The sequence below is a fragment of the Aphelocoma coerulescens genome, chromosome 28, assembly GCF_041296385.1.
Source record: "Aphelocoma coerulescens isolate FSJ_1873_10779 chromosome 28, UR_Acoe_1.0, whole genome shotgun sequence".
NCBI lineage: Eukaryota > Metazoa > Chordata > Aves > Passeriformes > Corvidae > Aphelocoma > Aphelocoma coerulescens.
Window position 1 is genome coordinate 5,687,055 of NC_091041.1, and position 20,838 is coordinate 5,707,892.

The following is a 20,838-nucleotide window of genomic DNA, read 5'->3' on the forward strand; positions in this document are numbered from 1 at the left end:
TTTTGCCTCCTCTGCTGGGTTTGGGGCTGGAAGAGAGCGAGAAACCTCTGAGCCCCACAGCCCTCGGGGCTGTCCCCAGCGCCGCCAAAAATAAGTTTGGCTGCCCCAAATAAAATCAGTTTTCGGAGGAAGTTCGGTCATTTCTTCTTCCGCAAAGATGGTGGCCAAGCGGAAAATGGGGAAAAAATGGGAAATTCTGCTGGGTTAGAGGGGAAAAATTCCCCTTGGCCCTGCCCAGCAGCCCCAATCCATCACCCCCACGGCAGCCCCAAGCACCTTTGGGTGTTGGCTGGGAAGCGGCAGTGCCGTGATCCCAAATGCTTCAGCGGGAGTTTGGGATCAGAGTTTTCATCCCAAACCCAAGGGGCCGCTCCGAGGCTGCTCCTGAAGCTGCTCACGGTGGCTCCGTGGGATGCGGAGGGCGTTTAAAAGGGGGCCGGGCTGGCGGTGGGGAGGGTCCCTTGAACAAAAGGGTTGGCTTTAGGTTCAAATTTGGGGTTTTTTTTTTAATTTTTTTTTTTTTTTTTTTTTTTTTCAACCTCCACCAGACTAAATTTGACCTCCACCGCTCGCAGGCCAGGAAGTGGCTGCACGAGGAGACAGCAAAGTGAAACCACCCACCCACTCCTGCGGCCACGTGAGCCAGCCCTGGGCAGGGATACGGGGCTGGCGACCCCCCGTGCCACCCTGGCTGTGGGGTGCCAGCACCCTCCGAGCCTGTCACAGCCTTGGGACACCCCGCTGCTGTCACACCCCCCCAATTCTTGCTCTTCTGCCACCCCCACCCAGCAAGAGCCACCCCAAAATCCCTCCGGGACACCCCAGCGCCACCAATGGTGCAGAACCGCGGGTGGCTCCCAACGGGACCCTCGTGCCCACCCCGGTTTGGGGGTGGCTCTGTCCCTGCTGTCCCCAAACCCCAAGCCCGGGGCGAGAGCGGAGCTGGGAAGGCAGCGGGGCGGCAGCTCCGTGTTGGGGACGACTTTGGGACCCCCCAGCTGGGCCAGCAGCCCCTTCCCCCCCCCCCCCCCCCCAGTGCCAGGTCGGATGCCAGGGGTGCAGTTGGGGACCCTCCGGTCCCCCGATGCCCCCGGCGTGTCCCGCTTCCCCCTCTCGAGCACGCTGCCATTTTACCATCGTGCTCGGCCGCTATTTTTAGCTGATCAAAACTAATTTTAATTTATGGAAGGAAATTGCGCTGCCGTTCCCACGGCCCCACTGCCACCCTGTGTCCCCGGGCCCACGCACGACCCCCCCCGTGCCCCCCTCCAGAGGTCCAGGGGGGTGCCCAGACCACCCCGGCCCCGCCGGAAAGGGCCGAGAATTCCCTGGTGGAAAGGCAGAGGTTTTCCCATTCCCAACCATCCCTGGGGTGTTTTCCTTGCTCCTCCCGGCTCCGACACCTGCGGTGTTCCTTGGGGACATCCAGAGGGTCCCCACTCCACGGTGTTTCATTTGGGGGTGGGAATTTGGGGCTGATCCTTGCGTTTGGCCCCGTTTGGGGCAGGGGGTGCTCGCCCGGCTGTGACCCCCCCTGTGTCCTGGCACAGCCTCATCCCGGCAGGAATTTTTGAGGCTCCAGAGTGTTGGGAATGGCTGGAGGGAATGATCCATGGATACATGGAGGGAGGGATGGATGGATGGAGGGATGGATCCATGGATGGAGGGATGGATCCATGGAGGGATGGATGGATCCATGGATGGATCCATGGATGGATGAAACCTCCACCTGCAGCAGGGACATGAAATAATTCCAAGGATTTGCCTGGGCACAATCCACCTCAGCTCCTTGGATGCTCAGTGCCCCGCAGGGCAATGCTGAGATGGTCCTGGAAGGTTCCAGCACCCACGGAATGACGCTGAGAAGGTCCTGGAAGGCGCAAACACCCACGGGGTGATGCTGAGAGAGTCCTGGAAGGTGTGGGAGGGAGTCCAGAGGAAGCAGAGCCGCAGCCCCATCGATCCAGGGCATCCAGGGACCCTCCAGGTCGGGACTCTCGGCACCGGGAGAAGCGGCCGAGGCCTCGTGCAGCCGCCGGGGCCGTTCCATCGGCGGCTGCTCCTCACGGTTCTGCCCCTCCCGGGAGCCCCGGGGGCACGGCCAGGTGCCACCAGCGGGGTGAGATGTCCCCAGGAACGCGGCGCTCGGTGTCACCTCGGCCACCTCAGCGCGTCCCCGGGACCCCCCGGGCAGGTGTGAAGGGCTGGGAGGGGAGCGGGGATTTTCCCATCGGGATTTTCATGGGGATAAGGTGAGCGAGGGCACAACGGGGCGGCATCGTCACCTCCAGCCAGGTGGCACCTCCAGGGCAGGATGGAACCTGACTCCAGGGAGGGCTCATGGGCGGGGAGAAGCCCTGGAGGGACCCCAGAGCCCCTCCTGGCATTGTCCCCGCCGCGGGGACGCGCTAAATATCCCCAGAGCACCGGCATTCCAAGAAATCCCGACGCTCTGGAGCTCTCCAAACCTTCCAGACAGGAGATTCCCCCCTCTTCCCTGTCCGGGAGAGGCTCCGGTGCTCCTGGCACCCGTCCGGCTCCGCTGCCTCCCACGGGTGCTTATCTTTAGCCCGGGCTCGCACGCACCGGGATCGGAATCGCTCCCACCTCATCCCAACCATTCCCGCTGGAATCCAGCGCGGTCTCCCCGCGAGCCCCGGGCTGGGATCGGGTTTATAATGAATCCCCCGGATCCTCTGCGCCTTTAGGGGGGTGCAGATTCCCTTCTCCAGCTCCTGATTGGGGACACCAAACGGATCCCTGGAGAGCCGCGTGGTTTTCCGTGAGCCCGTGCGGGATTCCCGGCACCGCGACGGGGCCTCCCAGCACTGCCTTCAACACCTTTACAGCCCTGGATGATCCCAGAAGCGTTAAATCCACCGGATTCATCCTAAAATCCAAGCAGGTGGGGTATTGTGGGAAAAGCTGCTCCGGGGTCTGAGCGCTCCCCTAAAACACCCCCAGGTTTGGGTCCCTGAGCTCCCACGGGACACAGAAAGTGAGGGGGGAAAGCTGTTTTCACCAAATTCTGGGGGTTTTGTTGCGAATCTGAGAGCTGGGGGTGATTGGGCAGGAGCAGGAGGGGAGTGGTTATCGAGGACCCGCATTTGGCAGCTCCCAAAAAGCGTTTTGTTGGAGGAAAACAACGATTAAAGCGGGAGAAAGAGTTTCCATCCCATCTCCTACAGGGAGGGAGGGGAAAATCTGAGCCACGAGCAGCGAAATCCCACAGGAGGGCGGGGATGATGCAGGGACAGGGAGGAAAACGGGGATTGAAATGGGGATTTAAGGCCCGACGCACCGGGATGGACACGGAGCGCTGGGACCAGAGGGACACATCCAGCCCCGGGCGCGGGCCGGGATCCCGGTGATCCCCAGGGAACGGCTGAGCTGGTGCGAGCAGCATCCCGAGCCCCAGCCCGGGGAAAAGTCAAAGTTGAGCATGGAGTTTCTGCCGGGCCCTTCTGCTTTTTATAGGTTGTTTAAACAAGCGACCAGTACAAACCAGCGCGGGGCTGGCAGCGCTGGGTGGGGACTGGGAAGGCAGGAGGAGCCAGCTGGGAAGTAGGGGAAAGGTGGGGATGGGGTGCTGAGGGATTTTTGGGACCACCACGACCTCCAAAAGCCTTGTCCCCCACCTCCCAAACATCACCCAGCGACCCCAAAACCGCTAAGGGGGATTATAATTAATTTATCTGTGCCCTGGGACAATCCAGAGCCACATCCAGGCTCGGGGTGACACTGCCACCCTCCAACCCCACTGTCACCTCGCTCGGGGGTGACACAGAGCGAAAGTCCCAGGCGCTGCCACGGCCCGGTGCCGATGGGTGGAGGCTTTTCGGTTCCAAAATGAGTGTGTGGAAGGAGGAAGGATTGAAAGGGCCCCCAAAAACGAGGTGGCTCGTGGCCCTCGGGAGGATGAACGGACACGGGGACCCCCCCTCCATGCCCAGAGAGCGTTTGTGGCTCGGTGGATGCCACGTCCATGGGAAGGAACTCGCAATTCCCATGGGATTGGGCTGCCCCGCGCCACAGTTGGGAATTAATTTGGGAAGTGACGCTCGGTTGGTGCTGGAGGCTTTGCTGGGTGCACTCAGGGCTGATCTCAGCCTGGCCCCGTGGCTTTAGGGCTGCCTGGCTCACAGGCCTGGTTTGCTCCTGACAGTCCTGCTGGGATTCTCGGGAAGATGAGGGAAATTGGAAGGTCTCAAATGCACCAATTCCCCCCCAAATCCTTCTGGCTCTCCCCACAGCAGCGTGCCAGGCTTTCCAGCCTTCTCACTGCTGGGATGACCCAGCAGGATCCCTGGCCTCTTGCACCAAAGTTTCCCAAAGTTTCCCAAAACCGCTTTTTTTCCCCGGATATCATCAGTGCTCTGGGCATGGAGGTGACCGGGAACATTTCACATCCTAAAAGAAACCTGAGGCCTGCACCCCTCTCCCGAATCCCCCCTTCTTCCTGACCCCCAGATCTCCCCACACGTCACCCTGACGTGTCCAGCTGGCAGCCGGGGACATGGAAAAGGGCCAGGTTTGGGATGTCCGGATGGGTCACCCACGGTCCCTTTCCCAGCCGGTGCCCGGTGCCCCGAGGGATGCCCGTGGAGGTCCCCTGGGGGCACAGCCCGTGGTCCCATCCCTGCTTTCCGCTCATCCCGAGCTTCCAGGTTAATTCATTCCCTGTGAAACCCCAGAGCTGGCAGCGCTGGGAGAGTTTCTCTCATCAGAAGAGGAAAAACCCTGAGGATGGGGACAGGGACACGCTGGGAATGGGCTGTGGTGGGCAGGAGGATCTGGCAGAGGATCCACCTCGCTCTCCATAGGTGACGGGGGGACTCAGGTGCACTGGGACACCCTGGAGATGCCACCACCCTGGAAGTGCCACCACCCTGGAGGTGCCACCACCCTGGAGATGCCACCACCCTGGAGGTGCCACCACCCTGGAAGTGCCACCATCCTGGAGGTGCCGCTGTCTGGAGCCGTGGCCATGTCCTGTCCCCACCTGGGAGTGGGAAGGAACTGGGCTGCCACCAGCACATGCCAGGAACAGCCAGGCCGCCGTGACACCCCAGCGAAGTGCCAGTGCCATCGGGGCTGCCTGGGCACGGTGTCACCGCTGTCACTACAACCACATCCAGCCAACAGCCCGGCCATGTGGTGCCTCAGTTTCCCCCCGCGCGGTGAGCTCAGCCCCAACCCCCAAAGGCCCCCGGTGGGCCCAGGGGTGGCGGGGAGGTGGCGGCGGGGCCGGGGCAGGGCGGCTGCCACCCAGGCTGCACTTTTGGGTTAAACCCGGGCGTTCCTCCCTGCGCAGACACGAGTAAAAATAACCGCCCCGAGCGCGGCGCAAACCACAGGCTTTTTATAGCCCGCCATCCCGAGACGGCGGGGCGGGGGCCGGGGCTCCGCCGTGCCCAGACCAGCCCGCCGGGCGCCGGCCCGGCCGCACCGGCCCCTCCCCGGGCCGGCCCCGCTCCCCCTGCCCGTGCGCCCCGACGGCGCGGCCGCCGGCATGCGGAGGGAGCCCGGTCGGAGTAGAACGGGGAGCGGTGCTGTCATGTGCCATTGTCATCCCCCCTGCTCGGCCCCGGTCCCGCCGGAGCGCGGCCGCGTCCCGGGGCGCCCGGGACCCCCCGTGCCCGCCGCGGGACACGCACCTGGACAGCGGCGCTTCCTCCTCGGCAGCTCCGCGCCCGCTCGGCCGCGGGTGCCCGGCGCTGCGGCGGAGCCGGGGCGGCCCCGGTGCTGATCCCGGTGCTGATCCCGGTGCTGATCCCGGTGTCGATCCCGGTGCCGGTGTCGGTCCCGTTCGTGTCCCCGGAGCGCGCGCGGCCGCCGCCTGCCCGAGCAGCGCCGGTGACATTTGCATAACCCCGCCCATCCCGCCGGAAGATTTGCATAGAGCAGCCGGGCTGTCCTGCCATTGGCTAAAGGTGAGGGTTGGTTTGCATAGACACGCCCCTGTCGGGGAGAGGGGCGGGGCGAAGGCGAAGGGGCGTGGTCAGGGAGATCGGGGGGCTGCGGGGAGGGGGAGCCTGGGGAATTTGGGGGGTGGGATTGGGGGGATTCCGGGGGAATATGGGGGGAATTGGGATGGGGGTGACGCTGGGGGGGCCTAGGGGGTGGATGGGATTTGGCGGGGAAGGGCGTGGATGAGTTTGTGGGAATGTGGGGGGCTGGAATGGGGGTGAGGCTGGGGGGCCCGGGGAAATTGGGGTGGGGGATTTGGAAGGGGAGGACGTGGATGAGTTTGTGGGAATGTGGGGGGATAGAATAGGGGTGAGGCTGGGGAGATTGGGGGCCTGGGATGGGGGATTTGGAAGGGGAGGACATGGTGGGTTTGTGGGAATTTGGGGCACTGGGACGGGGTGAAGTTTGGGGGGTCCCAGGGGACGTTGTGCCCTCACTGGGGGGTTCAGGCCGGGCTGGGATGGAGGTTTTGGGGTGCAGTTTCAGGAGCAGGTTCTGGGTTTGGCTCATGGCATATCCCCAGGGTCCCCCACTGTGGTTTCAGGGGACTCCCCAGCACCGCCAGCCCCATCAGCCACAGGGTTTGGGGGTGTCACTCCCCTGCTCCCCAATATCACCGAGGGCTCAACAAAACCACGATGAAAGAAACCTCCTCAGCTCCAAAAACCTCCTTCTTTTCATTTCTTTTTTATATTTTTATAAAGGCAGCGACTGCCCTGGGTGGGGGAGTGGGGTACCCCCTCCTCCTGTCGCAGCCTGTCCCCGTGTCACCACCGAGCCACGCCACAGGGAGGCTGTGGGACAGCCCTGGGGACAAACCCCAACACCTCCGTGTCACCCTCCCGGCCCTGGCAGCACCCGGCACATTCGGTGCTGTGAGTCCCTGTTCCCAGTGCCAGCCCCGGGAAGGTGACAGGAACCTGAGGACGAGAAGCAGGGAGCAGAGGATGTTGCTGGCTCTGCACCCCGTGGCTCAAAGGCTGTGAAGACGCCCCAAAATTACTTTGTAGGGCAAAAGGGGGCAGATGCTGCTGGTGACAGAGCCTGGGGCTGGGGGGGAGGGAATACCGGAGCTGGAAGTCGGCGTTCCCGGCTGGAAGGTGCGGAGGAGCCAGGCTGAGAAGTTGGGCTCTGATCCCAAACCTGATCCCAAAATCAGCCCAGGGCAGGCACTGCCCAACCCACACCCGCCTCGTGTCCTCTGCCCTGACGGGGACAAAGTCGTGGTGGAGGCACAGGGATGACCGGGACACTGGGTGGGTGCCATGGGGGGGATCCTGACCCCTCCAGCGCCTCGGGAAGCTGCAGGGCTCCCCGGGATCCCAAAGGGAACCACAGCAGCAATTCCCAACTTGGGACGCAATTCCCAAGTTCCCACTCCAGCTGGCGGGCAGCAGGTGGGAAAAACGGGATACCAGGGAAATCAGAGCCCACCCAGCCCCACAGCAGGGACATCTTTGCACCCTGGCCATCCCGGGGGGTCCAGTGCCACTCCCAGTCCCAGGAAGATTGGGAAGAGGGACTGGGAAAATGAGGAATTTCTGGATGAAGGCTTTCAGGCCGCGCTGGCGTTAAGGACGCAACGTCTTCCTTAGAGCTGCTTTTAAAGCTCATGATTTATAGAGTGCAATTAGCAGAGTGTTAATTAGCCACGCTCGTAATCTTAATTGATCCTGAAGAGGGGGTGGGAGGGAGAGCAGAAGCGCCAGGGCTCCGGCAGAGCCACGTCCCGGCAGAGCCTGAGGTGACACATCCCGGTGTCCCAGCCTGCCCTAGGACAGAGTTTGGGGACACACGGGGTGGCTCCTTGCCCGCCTCGGCTGTGGGACATCCCTGCCCTGCCCTGTCCTTCCTTCACCTCGGACTTCCCAGGGCTCGGCCCTGCTCACAGCCACTCCCAGCCCTGCCAAGCAAAGCCATTTTGGGGCACAGGGACCCCCCGGTCCCCCCGGGTCAGGGGGTGCCCAGGCTGGGCTGTGCCCGGCTGCTTCTTCCCAGCTCCGGGGTGGCAGCTTGAAAGCTTTGAGCTCCCTCTTGAGGCTCTTGCTGCCCCAAAATCCTGGGGATTTGGGGAGCCTGAGGTGCTGGATGCCCTGGGATGAGAGCTGCACCCCAAGTGACACCGGTGGAGGACACGGCTGAGCCCCGTCACTTTCCAGGACACGGGAAAGGGACGGAGATGCCGTCACCAGGAGCTGGTTTGGGGACTTTGGGCCAAGTGCCAGTGACTGCCATCCCCCCCCCTTCCCCCTCCGCAGCCAAAAATGCTGGAAACGAGCCTGGAGCCAAACTCCTGCTGCTGCCAAGGCCAACACGCCAGGATTTCAAAATAGCCCCGTGTCCCGCGCGGCTCCGGCCGGAGCCGAGGGTGCCAGCGGGAACCACCCACGCGGGCCGGGCCGGGAAGGGACAGGAGAGGACGGGAAGGGACAGAAAGGGACAGAAAGGGCACTGCTCCTCCAGCAGACGGGAAGGTCAGCCCCATCCGGATCCCACAGCCAGGCCTGGGCACGGCCCCAGCATGGAGGAGGCTGCGTGGCACCCGCTGTCCTGGCACTGCTGGCACGGTGCCCAGGGTGGGCACGGAACGGTCAGACCCCAATGTCCCCTTGTGCTGTCCCCAGGGGGAATTCCCGTGCCAGGGGCTGCTCCCTTGCTCTTTCCCGAGGTGACAGGTGAGCTGCGGAGTGAATTTTCCGGAGTTAATGCTGCTTGAAACCTCCACGATTCCCAGGGGAAGCCGCTGGCGGGGCAGATCCCAGAGGAAAAGGCGATTCCGCTTCCCAGGATATTTATAAGACATGGGAAACTCGTGGGGGTCCCAAGGGCCTGGTCGAGGGTCCTTTCTCAGCCTGGCTGGACTGGGAATGTTCCGGGCGCTCCCTCCGGGGCTGGAGGGGACAATCCCGGCACAGGTGGAGGCCAAAGGCGCCTCTCCCTTGGGATTCGGGATTAGGGAATCGCGGCGGCTTCTTCCCACCACCCTGGGCTTACATGGGGGGGTCAATCCCGGGGTTTTCCCAGCAGCAGGAAAGGCAGGGCTGAGAACGGGGAGAGCGGGGAGAGCGGCCCAGTGTCCGTCTGTCCCTCAGCCCGTCCGTCCTCCTCGGTCCCCACCCCCTCCCACCGCCCCGAGGAGGCTCCCGGGGCCCCACCGGGGGCGGGCACGGGGCGGAGCCGGCCCGGGGGACCGGGGAGGTCCCGGCCCGGAGGCAGGACCGGAGGCAGGACCGGCCCATCCCGGCGGGCAGCGGCGCGGGGACGCAGGCGGACACGGGGGAACGGAGGCGCTCCCGGCCCGGTGCCGCTTCCCGGTGCCAGTTCCCGGTTCCCATTCCACGTCCGAGCTCCCGCAGCGGCAGCACCGAGGAGTCGGGGAGCGCACGCACCTTCGGCACCCCCGCGGTGCCCGGTTCCCCCCGGTTCTCCCCGGTTCTCCCCGGCTCCCGGTGCCGGTTCCGGTCCCGCCATGCCCTCCGCGTACCCGCAGCGAGCCCTGACGGTGCTGCTGCTCTTCGGCACCTTGTCCGCTGCCATGGCCCTGCTCTCCTCCAGCCTCATCTTCCAGCTGCCGTCGGGCCGCGCCAGTCCCGCCGGAGGTGCCGGTGCCGGTGGCGGCCGCGGGGCGCTCCCGGAGCCGGTGGCCGCCGCTGTGCTGCCGGTGTCGGCCGTGCTGGCCGCGCTCTGCCTGGTGCTCAACGTGAGCTGCCTCCTGCTCTGCCTCCTCCACGGCTACTTCAGCACCGAGCTGTGCCGGGGGCAGCCCGGGCCCGACCGGTGAGAGCCGCGGGGCAACCGGGGCTGGAGGGGCCGGGGGGGGGGGGCTCGGGAGAGGCGGGGATGCTCGGAGGGGTCCGGGGGATGGACAGGAGGGAAGGGGCTGGAGGATGGCGAGGGATCGGGGAATGAGGGGTGCGGGGTGGCAGCGGGATTGTCACAGGACACCGGGACAGGGTCCCCTGGGCATGGGGAGCTGCCAACCCGTCTGCACCCCAAAATCCGCGTGAGGATTTTGCCGGGCCCCCCAAAAAAGGGGGGTTGTGGGGAGCAAACGGTGGGAAATCCCTCAAATTCCCCTCCGTGGTGCTTTCCATGAACCCCAAGGCTGGAATTGTGCCCTTTAATTTGGGCTGAGCTTAGCGGCTGCACAGACCGGGAGCAGCGAGTTTAGACCTGGCTGCACAATCCAGGTTATTTCATTTCCCGGATTTGAGATTCCCACCGCGTTTTGGGGGGGTTACAAGAGCTCTTGGCGTCACCCCAGCCCCCAGGGACGGCCCAGGACCCCCCCCAAAATGTTGTCGCTGAGGTCACTGCTGCGGTGACCGCTCGGGCCACCAGCACAGCACCAAAATGACCCCAGGGCTGGGCTCATTAACCACGGCCACGTGTTGATTTAATCATTACCGGCACTTTTACACCTGCACTGTTATTCCCGAAATAATTCCTCTCTTTTTTTCATGGATCTGGAATGGGCTGGGGGCTCCTCGCCCAGCTCCTGGGTTAAAATTAAAACCAGCTCGTGAATAATCAGATTTTAAAGTATTTTTGGGGACAATTGGACATCGTGGAGGACCCCTCAGCGTGGCTCACGCGATTTTTTGGGACCGTTCTGACTTCAGTCAAAAACTCATTTCAAGGGAATGACGATGTTGCAACAGCTTTTTGTCCCTAATTACAGAATCCAATCAGTCCCCGGGCTGGAGAAATTCCAGCAGCGCCTCCTCAGCCTCTTCCAACGCTTCATTAACGGAGGAGAGCAAAAATATTTCTCCAAAACACAAAAACTCCCACAACGAACTCGGCTTTTTGTGGGAGCCAATTTTCCGCTGGGAAATTAACGACAAAAAACTCCCCCCCCAGTCGTGGATTTTCCTGGGATCCCGGCTTGGATCCGGGCTCCGTTTGGGAGCTGTGAGGTTCGAATTTTGGGAATTCCAGGGGCCAAAGGGGAGCAGCGCTGATCGGGCAGCGGGATGCGAGGTCACAGGTGAGGACAAGGGACGTGCCAGCCCCTGCTCCAAGGCAGCGACATTCCCAAGGAATTCCCATCGCCGCAGGGAAGGCTCTTCCCCCCCCCCCCCCCCCCCAAAAAAAAAAAAAAATCTGAATTTAAGGCGGATTTCTGTGTGCGAGTGACACGAGGCTTCGGGAATTCCTTTCCCTGGGAATCTCCAGCAGACCCCTCAATCCGTGCCTCAGTTTCCCCAGGTGCGACTTGAAAGTTCCGCTCACATTTGGGAGGAAAAGCGGGATTTTTGGGACACGGGGCCACGGCCAGGAGGTGCTGGCGATGTCCCCGTGCCGTGGCGGCATTAAGGGAGCCGCTCACGTCGCGGGGACCTTTCCCACGTTGGAGCTGTCACCCCGAATTAGCTCAGGCTGCGCTCCCCGCTCCAAACAAATCCCAACGCTCCCGCTAATCCCTCCCGGCTCAGGTAATTAGGGAACAAAGCGGCCGCTCTTCCCTCTTGGAGCTGGGAGCGGATCCAGCGGCTCCCGACGGGACACGGGGACAGCGGAGGGGGCCCGGGCAGAGCATCCTCGGATGTGGAATTCCCTCCTTGCCTCTGGAATTCTCTCCTCGGATGCGGGATTCACCTCCCTGGATGTGGAATTCGTCCCCTGGATGTGGGATTCACCCCTTGGATCTGAATTCCCACCTTGGATGTGGGATTCTCCCCTCGGATGCTCCGTGGAGCGACACGAGGGGTCTCACAGGATGGTTGCGCTCCCCTTCATCCTTTCCAAACAATTCCCTGGGATTTTTGGAGGTGGCCAGCCGGGATCGGGTTTTTAAGGGACAATTCCCTGGGATTTTTGGACGTGGCCAAGCGGGATCGGGTTTTTAAGGGACAATTCCCCGGGATTTTTGGAGGTGGCCAAGCGGGATCGGGTTTTTAAGGGACAATTCCCTGGGATTTTTTGGAGGAGGCCAAGCGGGATCTGTTTTTTATGGAGCTGTTTGGGGTATCCCAGCTCCCGCCAGCATCTCGGGTTTCCACCCCTGGCACCGCCTGCCCAAACCCCACATCCCGTTCCCCCGACAAGCACAGAACCCTCTGCTCACTCCAAACGCAGCGAGGACGGAATTTTCCAGCTCCTTGTGGCTCTGGAGGTGCCCGGGAAGCGCCGGCAGCGGGAGCAGGGATTGGGGCTGGGGTGAGACAAAGGCTCTGCTGGGAAGGCTGAGATCTTCTCACGAGTTTTAAGCGCAGCTCAAGCACCGAGTCCCGCCCAGACAAAAGGGCTGAAACCGGAGCTGGGCACAGAAATCCAGCCCCGAGGGTGAGGAGAGAACCCGGCCCGGCTTTGTCCCTTTTTTGTCCCCCAGGCTTTGCTGAACTCGAGCAAACCACCTGCAAAAGTTTTGTCTCTCCTCAACCCACCCCCACTCGGCCTTGGAGGCACGGCCAGGCGGGAAAAATGGGAATTTTCAAGCGATTTCCCAATTTTCTCTAAGAAGAAGAGCCTGGGGAACCCCAAACTCAGCACTTGGGGGGTGACTTGGCCTTGAGCTCTTCTCAGTTTTTGAGCTCCTCAGCTCCAGAGCTTTTCCCTGGGCTCGGAGCAGGACCAGGATCCTTCCCAGAGCTGTTTTCCCTGCGAGGAGCCTGCCCAGAGGCTCTGTTTTCCTCGTTTTCCCTCTTTTCCAGGGCAGACTGGTTCCTCCTGGACAGCTGCAGTGTCCGGCACGCGGCCATCGGCCTCTTCTGCTGCGGGGTCTGCCTCTACCTCACAGGCAAGTGTCCCACCAGTATTCCCAGTACTCCCAGTCCAGCCCCGGACTGGTTTCTGCCCCATCACCCGGTGGGGCTTTGCCAGCTCGTTCCCACATCGTGAACTTCCCATTCCAGGAGCCCAAAGCTGGAATTTTGTAGGGGCTGGAGGGGGTCCAGAGATGGGAATGGAGCTGGAGAATTCCTGAGGGAGCTGGGAAGGGGCTCAGCCTGGAGCAAAGCGGGATCAGGGGGGACATTCCCAATCTCCACCAGTCCCTGCCAGGAGGGCACAGCCAGGGGGGTCCCAGGGGACACCAGGACAGGAGGGAACGGCCCCAAGCAGTTCCAGGTGGGACAGCAGCGGGAATTTCCTCCTGGAAAGGTCTTGGAACTGCCCAGGGAGGTTTGGAATCCCCACCCCTGGAGGCGTGGTGGGGGGGTGGCCACACCTTGGACTCGGAGCTCTTTTCCAACCTCAGCAATTCCACGGATTTACAAATCCATCCCTTTTTAGTCCCGGCTCCTGAGGCCGTCCCTGTGCTCTGCCCCCTCTCCCAGCTCTGGCCCTTTTCATGCTGCTGCTGTTCGAGCCGGAGGCTGCCATCGCCAGCGCCTGCATCCTGGCCTCTGGAATCCTCGTCCTGCTCATCACCGTGCTCCACGCCCTGCTCCGCGCTTCCCAAATTTCCCAGCGGAGCCGCTCGGAGCCTTCCCAAGCCCTGTACGAGAACGACTCGGCCCCGCACGGCGACAGCTCCGGCAGCGACCTCAACAACAAGAACGCGGCTCCTCCCCGGCCCCGCCCTGAAATCCACCGGGAATTCTCCTTCCCACCTTTCCTGGAGCGCAAATCCCAGCTGGGCTCGGCCTCCAGCAGCAACCTGAGCTCGGCGGGCAGCCCCGGTAAGGAATTCCAGCAGGAATTCCAGCAGGAATGTCGCGACTTGTCGCGCCAGCACCGGACGCTGTCGGTGGAGTCGGGGCTGCTCCAGGGGCAGGGAAAACCTTGGAATGTCATCACGCAGGAGATGAGGAATGTGATGTCCCGCAAGCCCACGGGCAAGGACTCCACGCTGGTGTGATGGAAAATTGGGATTTTCCCGGCAGCTTCCCGGGATTTGCAGCTCGGGGCAGAGCTGCCCTGCAGTTGTTGCTTTTTCCACGTTTTTGGGATTTTTTTTTTTTTCCTGGATAAACTCCTTTATCCCCAGCCAAATTCCCTCTGCTGCCTGCCTGGAGCCCCCAGATCCATCCAGGACCATCCCAGGTGCGGGAAAGGACGTGGAAAACGTGGATGAGAAGAAGGAATTGGAATTCCCACGAGCAGAACTCCTTCATTCCTTTTCCAGCTGATTTCCTTGGATGTTGTCCCTCCGTTCTCCTTCCTCCCTGCTCCATCCTCAGCCTGACCCCGGGATGGGAGGGCTTTGGGGTGGCCAAGAATGGGGTTGAGGTGGCCAAGAACAGATTTGGGGTGGCTTTAAGTGGTTTTGCGGTGGCCAAGAGCAGTTTTGGGGTGGGAAAAATGAGGTTTGGGGTGGCAGGGGGGTATTTGGGGTAGCAAAGGGTGGATTTAGGGTGGCCAAGAGCAGGTGTGGGGTAGCCAAGAGGGCGGGTTTGGGGTGGCCAAGAACAATTTTGGGGTGGCAAAGGGGGGGTTGAGGTGGTGGGAAGAGGTTTGGGGTGGCAGAGAGGGGAAATGGGGTGGCCAAGAGTGGGTTTGGGGTGGCCAAGAACAATTTTGGGGTGGCAGAGGGGCGTTGAGGTGGTGGGAAGAGGTTTGGGGCGGCAGAGAGGGGAAATGGGGTGGCCAAGAGCGGGTTTGGGGTGGCCAAGAACAATTTTGGGGTGGCAGAGGGGCGTTGAGGTGGTGAGAAGAGGTTTGGGGTGGCAGAGAGGGGAAATGGGGTGGCCAAGAGCGGGTTTGGGGTGGCAGAGGGGTGGGTTTAGGGTGGGAAAAAGCAGATTTGGGGCAGCAGAAGGTGAGTTTGGGGCGGCAGGGATGGGGTTTGGGGTGGCCAAAAATGGGGTTGGGGCTGCCAAGGGCAGATTTGGGGTGGCCAAGAGCCGCTTTGGGGTGGCCAAGAGCCGCTTTGGGGTGGCACTCCTATCATCCCAAAAGCCACCTGGCATCCCAAGACCAACTCCCCTGGAATTTGAGGTCAGCACTGCTCCATTCCCTCCATCCCTGGAAAATCCTGGATCCAGGAGGGATCCACACCAAAGCTCTGCCTCTTCCCAGTGACCTCCAAAACCAGGGGGGGATGAAGAAAATCCTTTTTTTTTTGTAGGATTTTAAGGAACAGGACAATTCCTTTTCTCCCTTGACAGCCTCCAATTCCACATTATTTTGCTCCATGCCCTTGGAAACAGCGGGATAAAACCAATTCCAAGCTCCCATGGCGACAGGAGAAAGTTTGAAACCTTTAAAAGGAATTTTCTTGTTGGTTTTTTTGGGCTTTTTTTTTTGCTGTTGTCGTTGTTTGTTTCTTTTCCCTTTTCTTTTTTATTCTTGTCCTCATTAAAACCAAAATCCAGCAATTCCTTGGCAGCCACGGGAAAAGTTCTCCTTGGAGAATTCCTCCTCAACAAAAGCTTGGAGCGTGCCCACATTCCAGCTTTTACACAAAATTCCCAAAGCAAGACCTCATTGGGGGGGTTGTTTTGGTGGCTAAGAGGTAGGAAAAAAAAAACCTAGGAAGGACAAACACAAACCCACCCCGTTTTTCCATGGAAAAGGGACAAAAGAGGTCCCAAAAAGCAGGGATTTGGGATTTGCCAGCTCCTTTTTCCCGGGAATTCAGGGGCCTCTCTACCTGTGCAGCCCCATAAGTTGGGCAGGGGGGGTTTTCCACTCCTTCCCGAGGCTGGAAAAGGATCAGGATGGAAAAAATCAGGAAGTGCCTGGAGGATTCTTGGCTTGGGGGGTGGAGGTGCTGTGGAAAAAGAGAGAGAAAGTCACACCCAGAGGCCTGGAAATGTGGAAAATTTGGGATTTCCTTAAAAAATCCCCCCTCTCCTGCTGGTTCCTGGGATAAGGGGCTTTCCCTGGGGTGTCACAGGTACTTCTGTATCCCAAAAAATTCCCAAAAAATCCCCCCAAAAATTAAAAAAAAAAAAATCCCTCTCCCCCCCCAAAAAATCCCAAAAAATGAAAAAAAAAATTCCCAAAAAATGAAAAAAAATTCCCAAAAAAATGAAAAAAAAAAACTTCTCAAAAAAAGAAAAAAACTTCCCAAAAATGAAAAAAAAATTCCCTCCCCCCTAAAAAAAGAAAAAACTTCCCTAAAAAAGAAAAAAAATTCCCAAAAATGAAAAAAATAAATTCCCCAAAAATGCTCAGGGTGTGACCCTGCCATGGAAAACACCAGGAATGTTCTGGATGCTCCACAGGGATAAAGGATCCCTGCTTGCTGGGCTGGTTTCTGCTGGGATTTGGGAATTTTCTCCCCCTCCCCAGCTGGATTCCGACACCTCAGGAGAGGCAAATCCAGCCAGGATCTGCTCCAGGATCTTTCAGGAGCTGCCAAGCAGGACTTCAATCCTGCTGCCACTGACTCCTAAGGAATTCTGCCTAGAAAATCAGGATCCAAGCAGCCTCTTCCCAATCCTTACATCCCCACATTCCCAACCCCTTCGGATCCAACAAAAACCCCGCCTTCCACACAACCAACCCTCCCTAAAAATTCCATTTTTTTCCCCACTTTTCCCTCGGCAAACTGCCCAAAATTGGGGGGGGGAAAAAGCAGGGAATGCTGTCCTAAATAATTCCGGGATTCTTCTGCCGGGATTTTGCCGGATACCTGCGGCCCTGGGCGGCGTTGAGCTGCTCCTTGATGGCTATGGAATGTTTGAGGAGGCTGTCGATGCTCTTGAAGTACACACCACTGTCAGTCATGTTCTTGATGGCGCTGGAAAAGCGGGAAAAGCGGGAAAAGGGGGAGGAGGACGGAGCTGGAATTCCCGAATTTTCATCCCTTCCCTTCTAATCCCAGCAAATCTCAAGTTTTAGGTGTTTTCCACTGTGGGAAGTTGGGAAAAACCCGCTTTGGAAGCCCTGAAATTGCTGCTAAGAGTTCCCAAATCCCAGCTCTTCCCGTCCTCGTTGCCTGGATGCTGCTCCAGAATTCCAGGAGTTCCCAATCCAATACCTGCAGGCGTATTCCACGGTGTAAATGGCTCCCTGGCTCTGCTCCTCCCAGCTCTGCATGTCCGACTGGGAAAAAAACCACATGGATTAGGCAGCATCTTCCCCAAAAAAAGAGCTCTTCCCAAAAAAAAAAGGCAGCTGCTCCTCCCTGGGAATTCCCAGATCCTGGGAGGCACCCCGGGCTCCTTGGAATAAAGATTTATTGTGTGTGTGACTCCTTCAGGGGAAAAGTTTGGCTATTTTGGGAATTGCTGGGAAAATTCCAGGGACAATTCCCGTTGTTTTGAGGTGGTTCAGTCCAGGAGCCACCAACAGAGCCTCCGGATATTCCGGAGTCGCATCCAACTGGGATTGGCCCGGCAGGAAGTTGGGACCTCCATTCCTCAGGAGTTCAGCCCTAAAAAACCAGGGAAAAGTTCCTTTCCCAGCACTCCAGGCTCTGTTTTCCTTGGATTTGCCACTCGTTTCCCAGCTGGGATTGTCCCAGTGCTCCGGAATGCTCCGGAATTCCAGAGGCTGATCCCTGCCTTTCCCAGCTGGGAAAGGAGCCCTGCAAAGCTCACACTGCATCCAGAAGTTCTGGAATTTGGATGGAGCTTGGAATTCATCCCAAATCTTTCCTGCTGCTCCAGAAATCTGGAGTTTGGAAGGATAAAAGGAACAAATCCCTACAGGCCTGGCTTGGAGAAATTCCCTGCAGGAGAGGCTCCATGATCCCGGGATTTGGAGCCCCTCAGAGCCTGTGCTGATCCCAGAATCCAGCCTGGGAACTGGGAAGGAATTGCTCCCTGGGAGGAGAAGGGAAGCTCCAGGAAAACCTTGGAGCTGCTTCCAGGGGCTGAAGGGGCTCCAGGAGAGCTGGAGAGGGATTTGGGATGAGGGCTGGAATTCCAGGACAGAGGGAATGGGTTTAAACTGGAAAAGGCAGGGATGGACGGGATATTGGGGAAGAATTGTTCCCTGGAAGTGTCCAAAGCCAGGCTGGAGAAGGGAAGCTCCAGGGAGAGCTTGGAGCTGCTTCCAGAGCCTGAAGGGGCTCCAGGAGAGCTGGAGAGGGATTTGGGATAAGGGCTGGAATTCCAGGACAGAGGGGATGGGTTTAAACTGGGAAAGAGGAATTTGGGTGGGATATTGGGAAGGAATTGTTCCCTGGAAGTGTCCAAAGCCAGGCTGGAGAAGGGAAGCTCCAGGAAAACCTTGGAGCTGCTCCCAGAGCCTGAAGGGGCTCCAGGAGAGCTGGAGAGGGATTTGGGATAAGGAATTCCAGGACACAGGGGATGGATTTAAACTGGAAAGGAGGAATTTGGGTGGGATATTAGGAAGGAATTCCTGCCTGGGAGGGTGGGGAGGGAAGGGGATGGAATTCCCAGAGAAGCTGCAGCTGCTCCATCCTTGGAAGTGCCCCAGGCCAGGCTGGAGAAGGGAAGCTCCAGGAAAACCTTGGAGCTGCTTCCAGAGCCTAAAGCGGCTCCAGAAGAGCTGGAGAGGGATTTGGGATAAGGAATTCCAGGACACAGGGAATGGATTTAAACTGGGAAAGAGGAATTTGGGCGGGATCTTGGGAAGGAATTCCCGGCTCTGAGCAGAACGGGCTGGAATCCCCAGAGGAGCTGCGGCCTCCCCACCCCACTGGGAGCACCCTGGGATCACGGGAGGCGCGGGGGGTGGGGCGGGATGATCCCACAGCTGCCGCCATCCCGGGATTCCGAGGCTGGAAAAGCGGGAATCTGACTGACCTTGTGCTGGGCCAGCTCCGGGAGGGATCTGCGGACGTGCTCCTGCAGCCGGAACAGAGCCACCGAGGGCTCGTTGGCCAGCACGTACAGGCTCTCCGTGAACTTGTCCGTGACTGCCGGGAAAAGCCGGGAATTAGCGGGAAATCGGGATGCACGGGGAGGAAGGGGTGGGAAATCCCCCCCTCCCCCCCAGGGGATGTTTCCAGCAGTGAAAGTGGGAGAGTTTGGGAGATTGAAGTGGTGAGGGGGGGTGGGAATCCAGGGAAATGCAGGGAGATGTGTCCAGAGAAATCCATGGAAATGTCTGCATGGAAATCCCGAGAAATCCAGGGTATCTCCATGGAAATCCATAGAAATATCTCCATGGAAATCCACGGGAATCCACAGAAATCCATGGAAGTATCTCCACGGAAATCCATGGGAATCTCTCCACAGAAATCCATAGAAATATCTCCACAGAAATCCATGGAAATCTCTGCATGGAAATCCCGAGAAATCCAGAGTATCTCCATGGAAATCCATAGAAATATCTCCATGGAAATCCATAGAAATATCTCCATGGAAACCCGCGGAAATCCACGGGAATGTCTCCACAGAAATCCCGAGAAATCCATGGAAATATCTCCATGGAGATCCATGGGAATCCACAGAAATCCATAGAAGTATCTCCACAGAAACCCACGGAAATCCATGGGGATCTCTCCACAGAAACCCACAGAAATCCATGGAAATCTCTGCATGGAAATCTCGAGAAATCCAGAGTATCTCCAGAGAAATCCATAGAAATATCTCCATGGAAATCCATGGGAATCCACAGAAATCCATGGAAGTATCTCCACGGAAATCCATGGGAATCTCTGCATGGAAATCCCGAGAAATCCAGAGTATCTCCATGGAAATCCATAGAAATATCTCCACGGAAATCCATAGAAATATCTCCACGGAAACCCGCGGAAATCCACGGGAATGTCTCCACAGAAATCCCGAGAAATCCATGGAAATATCTCCATGGAGATCCATGGGAATCCACAGAAATCCATAGAAGTATCTCCACAGAAACCCACGGAAATCCATGGGGATCTCTCCACAGAAACCCACAGAAATCCATGGAAATCTCTGCATGGAAATCTCGAGAAATCCAGAGTATCTCCAGAGAAATCCATAGAAATATCTCCATGGAAATCCATGGGAATCCACAGAAATCCATGGAAGTATCTCCACAGAAATCCACGGAAATCCACGGGAATCTCTCCACAGAAACCCATGGAAGTATCTCCACAGAAACCCACGGAAATCCACGGGAATCTCTCCACAGAAATCCCGAGAAACCCATGGAAATATCTCCATGGAGATCCATGGGAATCCACAGAAATCCATAGAAGTATCTCCACAGAAATCCATGGAAATCTCTGCATGGAAATCTCGAGAAATCCAGAGTATCTCCAGAGAAATCCATAGAAATATCTCCATGGAAATCCACGGGAATCCACAGAAATCCATGGAAGTATCTCCACAGAAATCCACGGGAATCTCTCCACAGAAATCCATAGAAGTATCTCCACAGAAACCCACGGAAATCCATGGGAATCTCTCCACAGAAATCCACAGAAATCCATGGAAATATCTCCGTGGAGATCCATGGGAATCCATGGGAATCTCTCCACAGAAACCCATGGAAGTATCTCCACAGAAACCCACGGAAAGATCTCCACGGAAATCCATGGAAATATCTCCTGTCGCGACATGCAGCGTCTCGCCGCCACCGGGCAAATCGCCCCCGCGGAGCCTCGCCGAGCCCCTCCCGGTCCCTCCCGGTCCCTCCCGGTTCCTCCCGGTCCCCTCCCGGTCCCACCTTTCTTCACCTTCAGCTGCATCTCCGGCTCCTCCATCCCGCCCGCCGCCGCTTCCGCTTCCGCCGGCGCCGCCCCCCCGAAGCCGCCCCCGACGGGAACCCGCGCAGCGAGAACACCCACGGCTGGAAACGCGGCCGCGCTCCCGCCGTTCCATTTCAGCGCGACAGCGGCGATTCCCCCCCAAACCGAGCACCCCCCCGGGCCGTGTCCCCCCCCTCCGCCAAGTCCCCACTGTCACCCGCAGGGACACTCGGTGGCTCCCGCTTTGGCCGTGCCCGGCTCGGGCCGCCGCGCCCCCGCTGCCCTCAGAGGGCTCTGGGGGTGTCGCAGCGCCGCGGTCGCGGCCTTTGCCGGGCTGTGACACCCGGGGGTCCCCCTCGGACACCCCCCTCCACCGCGACGCGTCC

The 20,838-nt window shown here is 59.3% G+C and overlaps 2 protein-coding genes across 3 annotated transcripts; one reads left to right on the forward strand and one right to left on the reverse strand.

The window, feature by feature from the left end:
* Nucleotides 1-8,469: 8,469 nt before the first annotated feature.
* On the forward strand, nucleotides 8,470-13,856 carry TMEM221 (transmembrane protein 221). 2 transcript variants are annotated; one of them, XM_068997068.1, is made up of 3 exons: nucleotides 8,470-8,645; nucleotides 12,632-12,712; nucleotides 13,251-13,856. In XM_068997068.1, the coding sequence occupies exons 1-3, from the start codon at nucleotides 8,492-8,494 to the stop codon at nucleotides 13,772-13,774; spliced, it is 759 nt and encodes a 252-aa protein (XP_068853169.1). In that variant the 5' UTR covers nucleotides 8,470-8,491; the 3' UTR covers nucleotides 13,775-13,856. The 2 variants fall into 2 exon arrangements, with proteins under 2 accessions (XP_068853169.1, XP_068853168.1); XM_068997067.1 differs by lacking the exon at nucleotides 8,470-8,645 and adding an exon at nucleotides 9,223-9,747 and having other exon boundaries at nucleotides 12,627-12,712.
* A 1,272-nt stretch (nucleotides 13,857-15,128) lies between these two features.
* On the reverse strand, nucleotides 15,129-20,512 carry BORCS8 (BLOC-1 related complex subunit 8). Its single transcript, XM_068996922.1, has 5 exons — nucleotides 20,431-20,512; nucleotides 18,579-18,691; nucleotides 16,844-16,908; nucleotides 16,496-16,603; nucleotides 15,129-15,628 (listed from the first exon to the last, which is right to left on the reverse strand). The coding sequence occupies exons 1-5, from the start codon at nucleotides 20,465-20,467 to the stop codon at nucleotides 15,586-15,588; spliced, it is 366 nt and encodes a 121-aa protein (XP_068853023.1). The 5' UTR covers nucleotides 20,468-20,512; the 3' UTR covers nucleotides 15,129-15,585.
* Nucleotides 20,513-20,838: the final 326 nt, after the last annotated feature.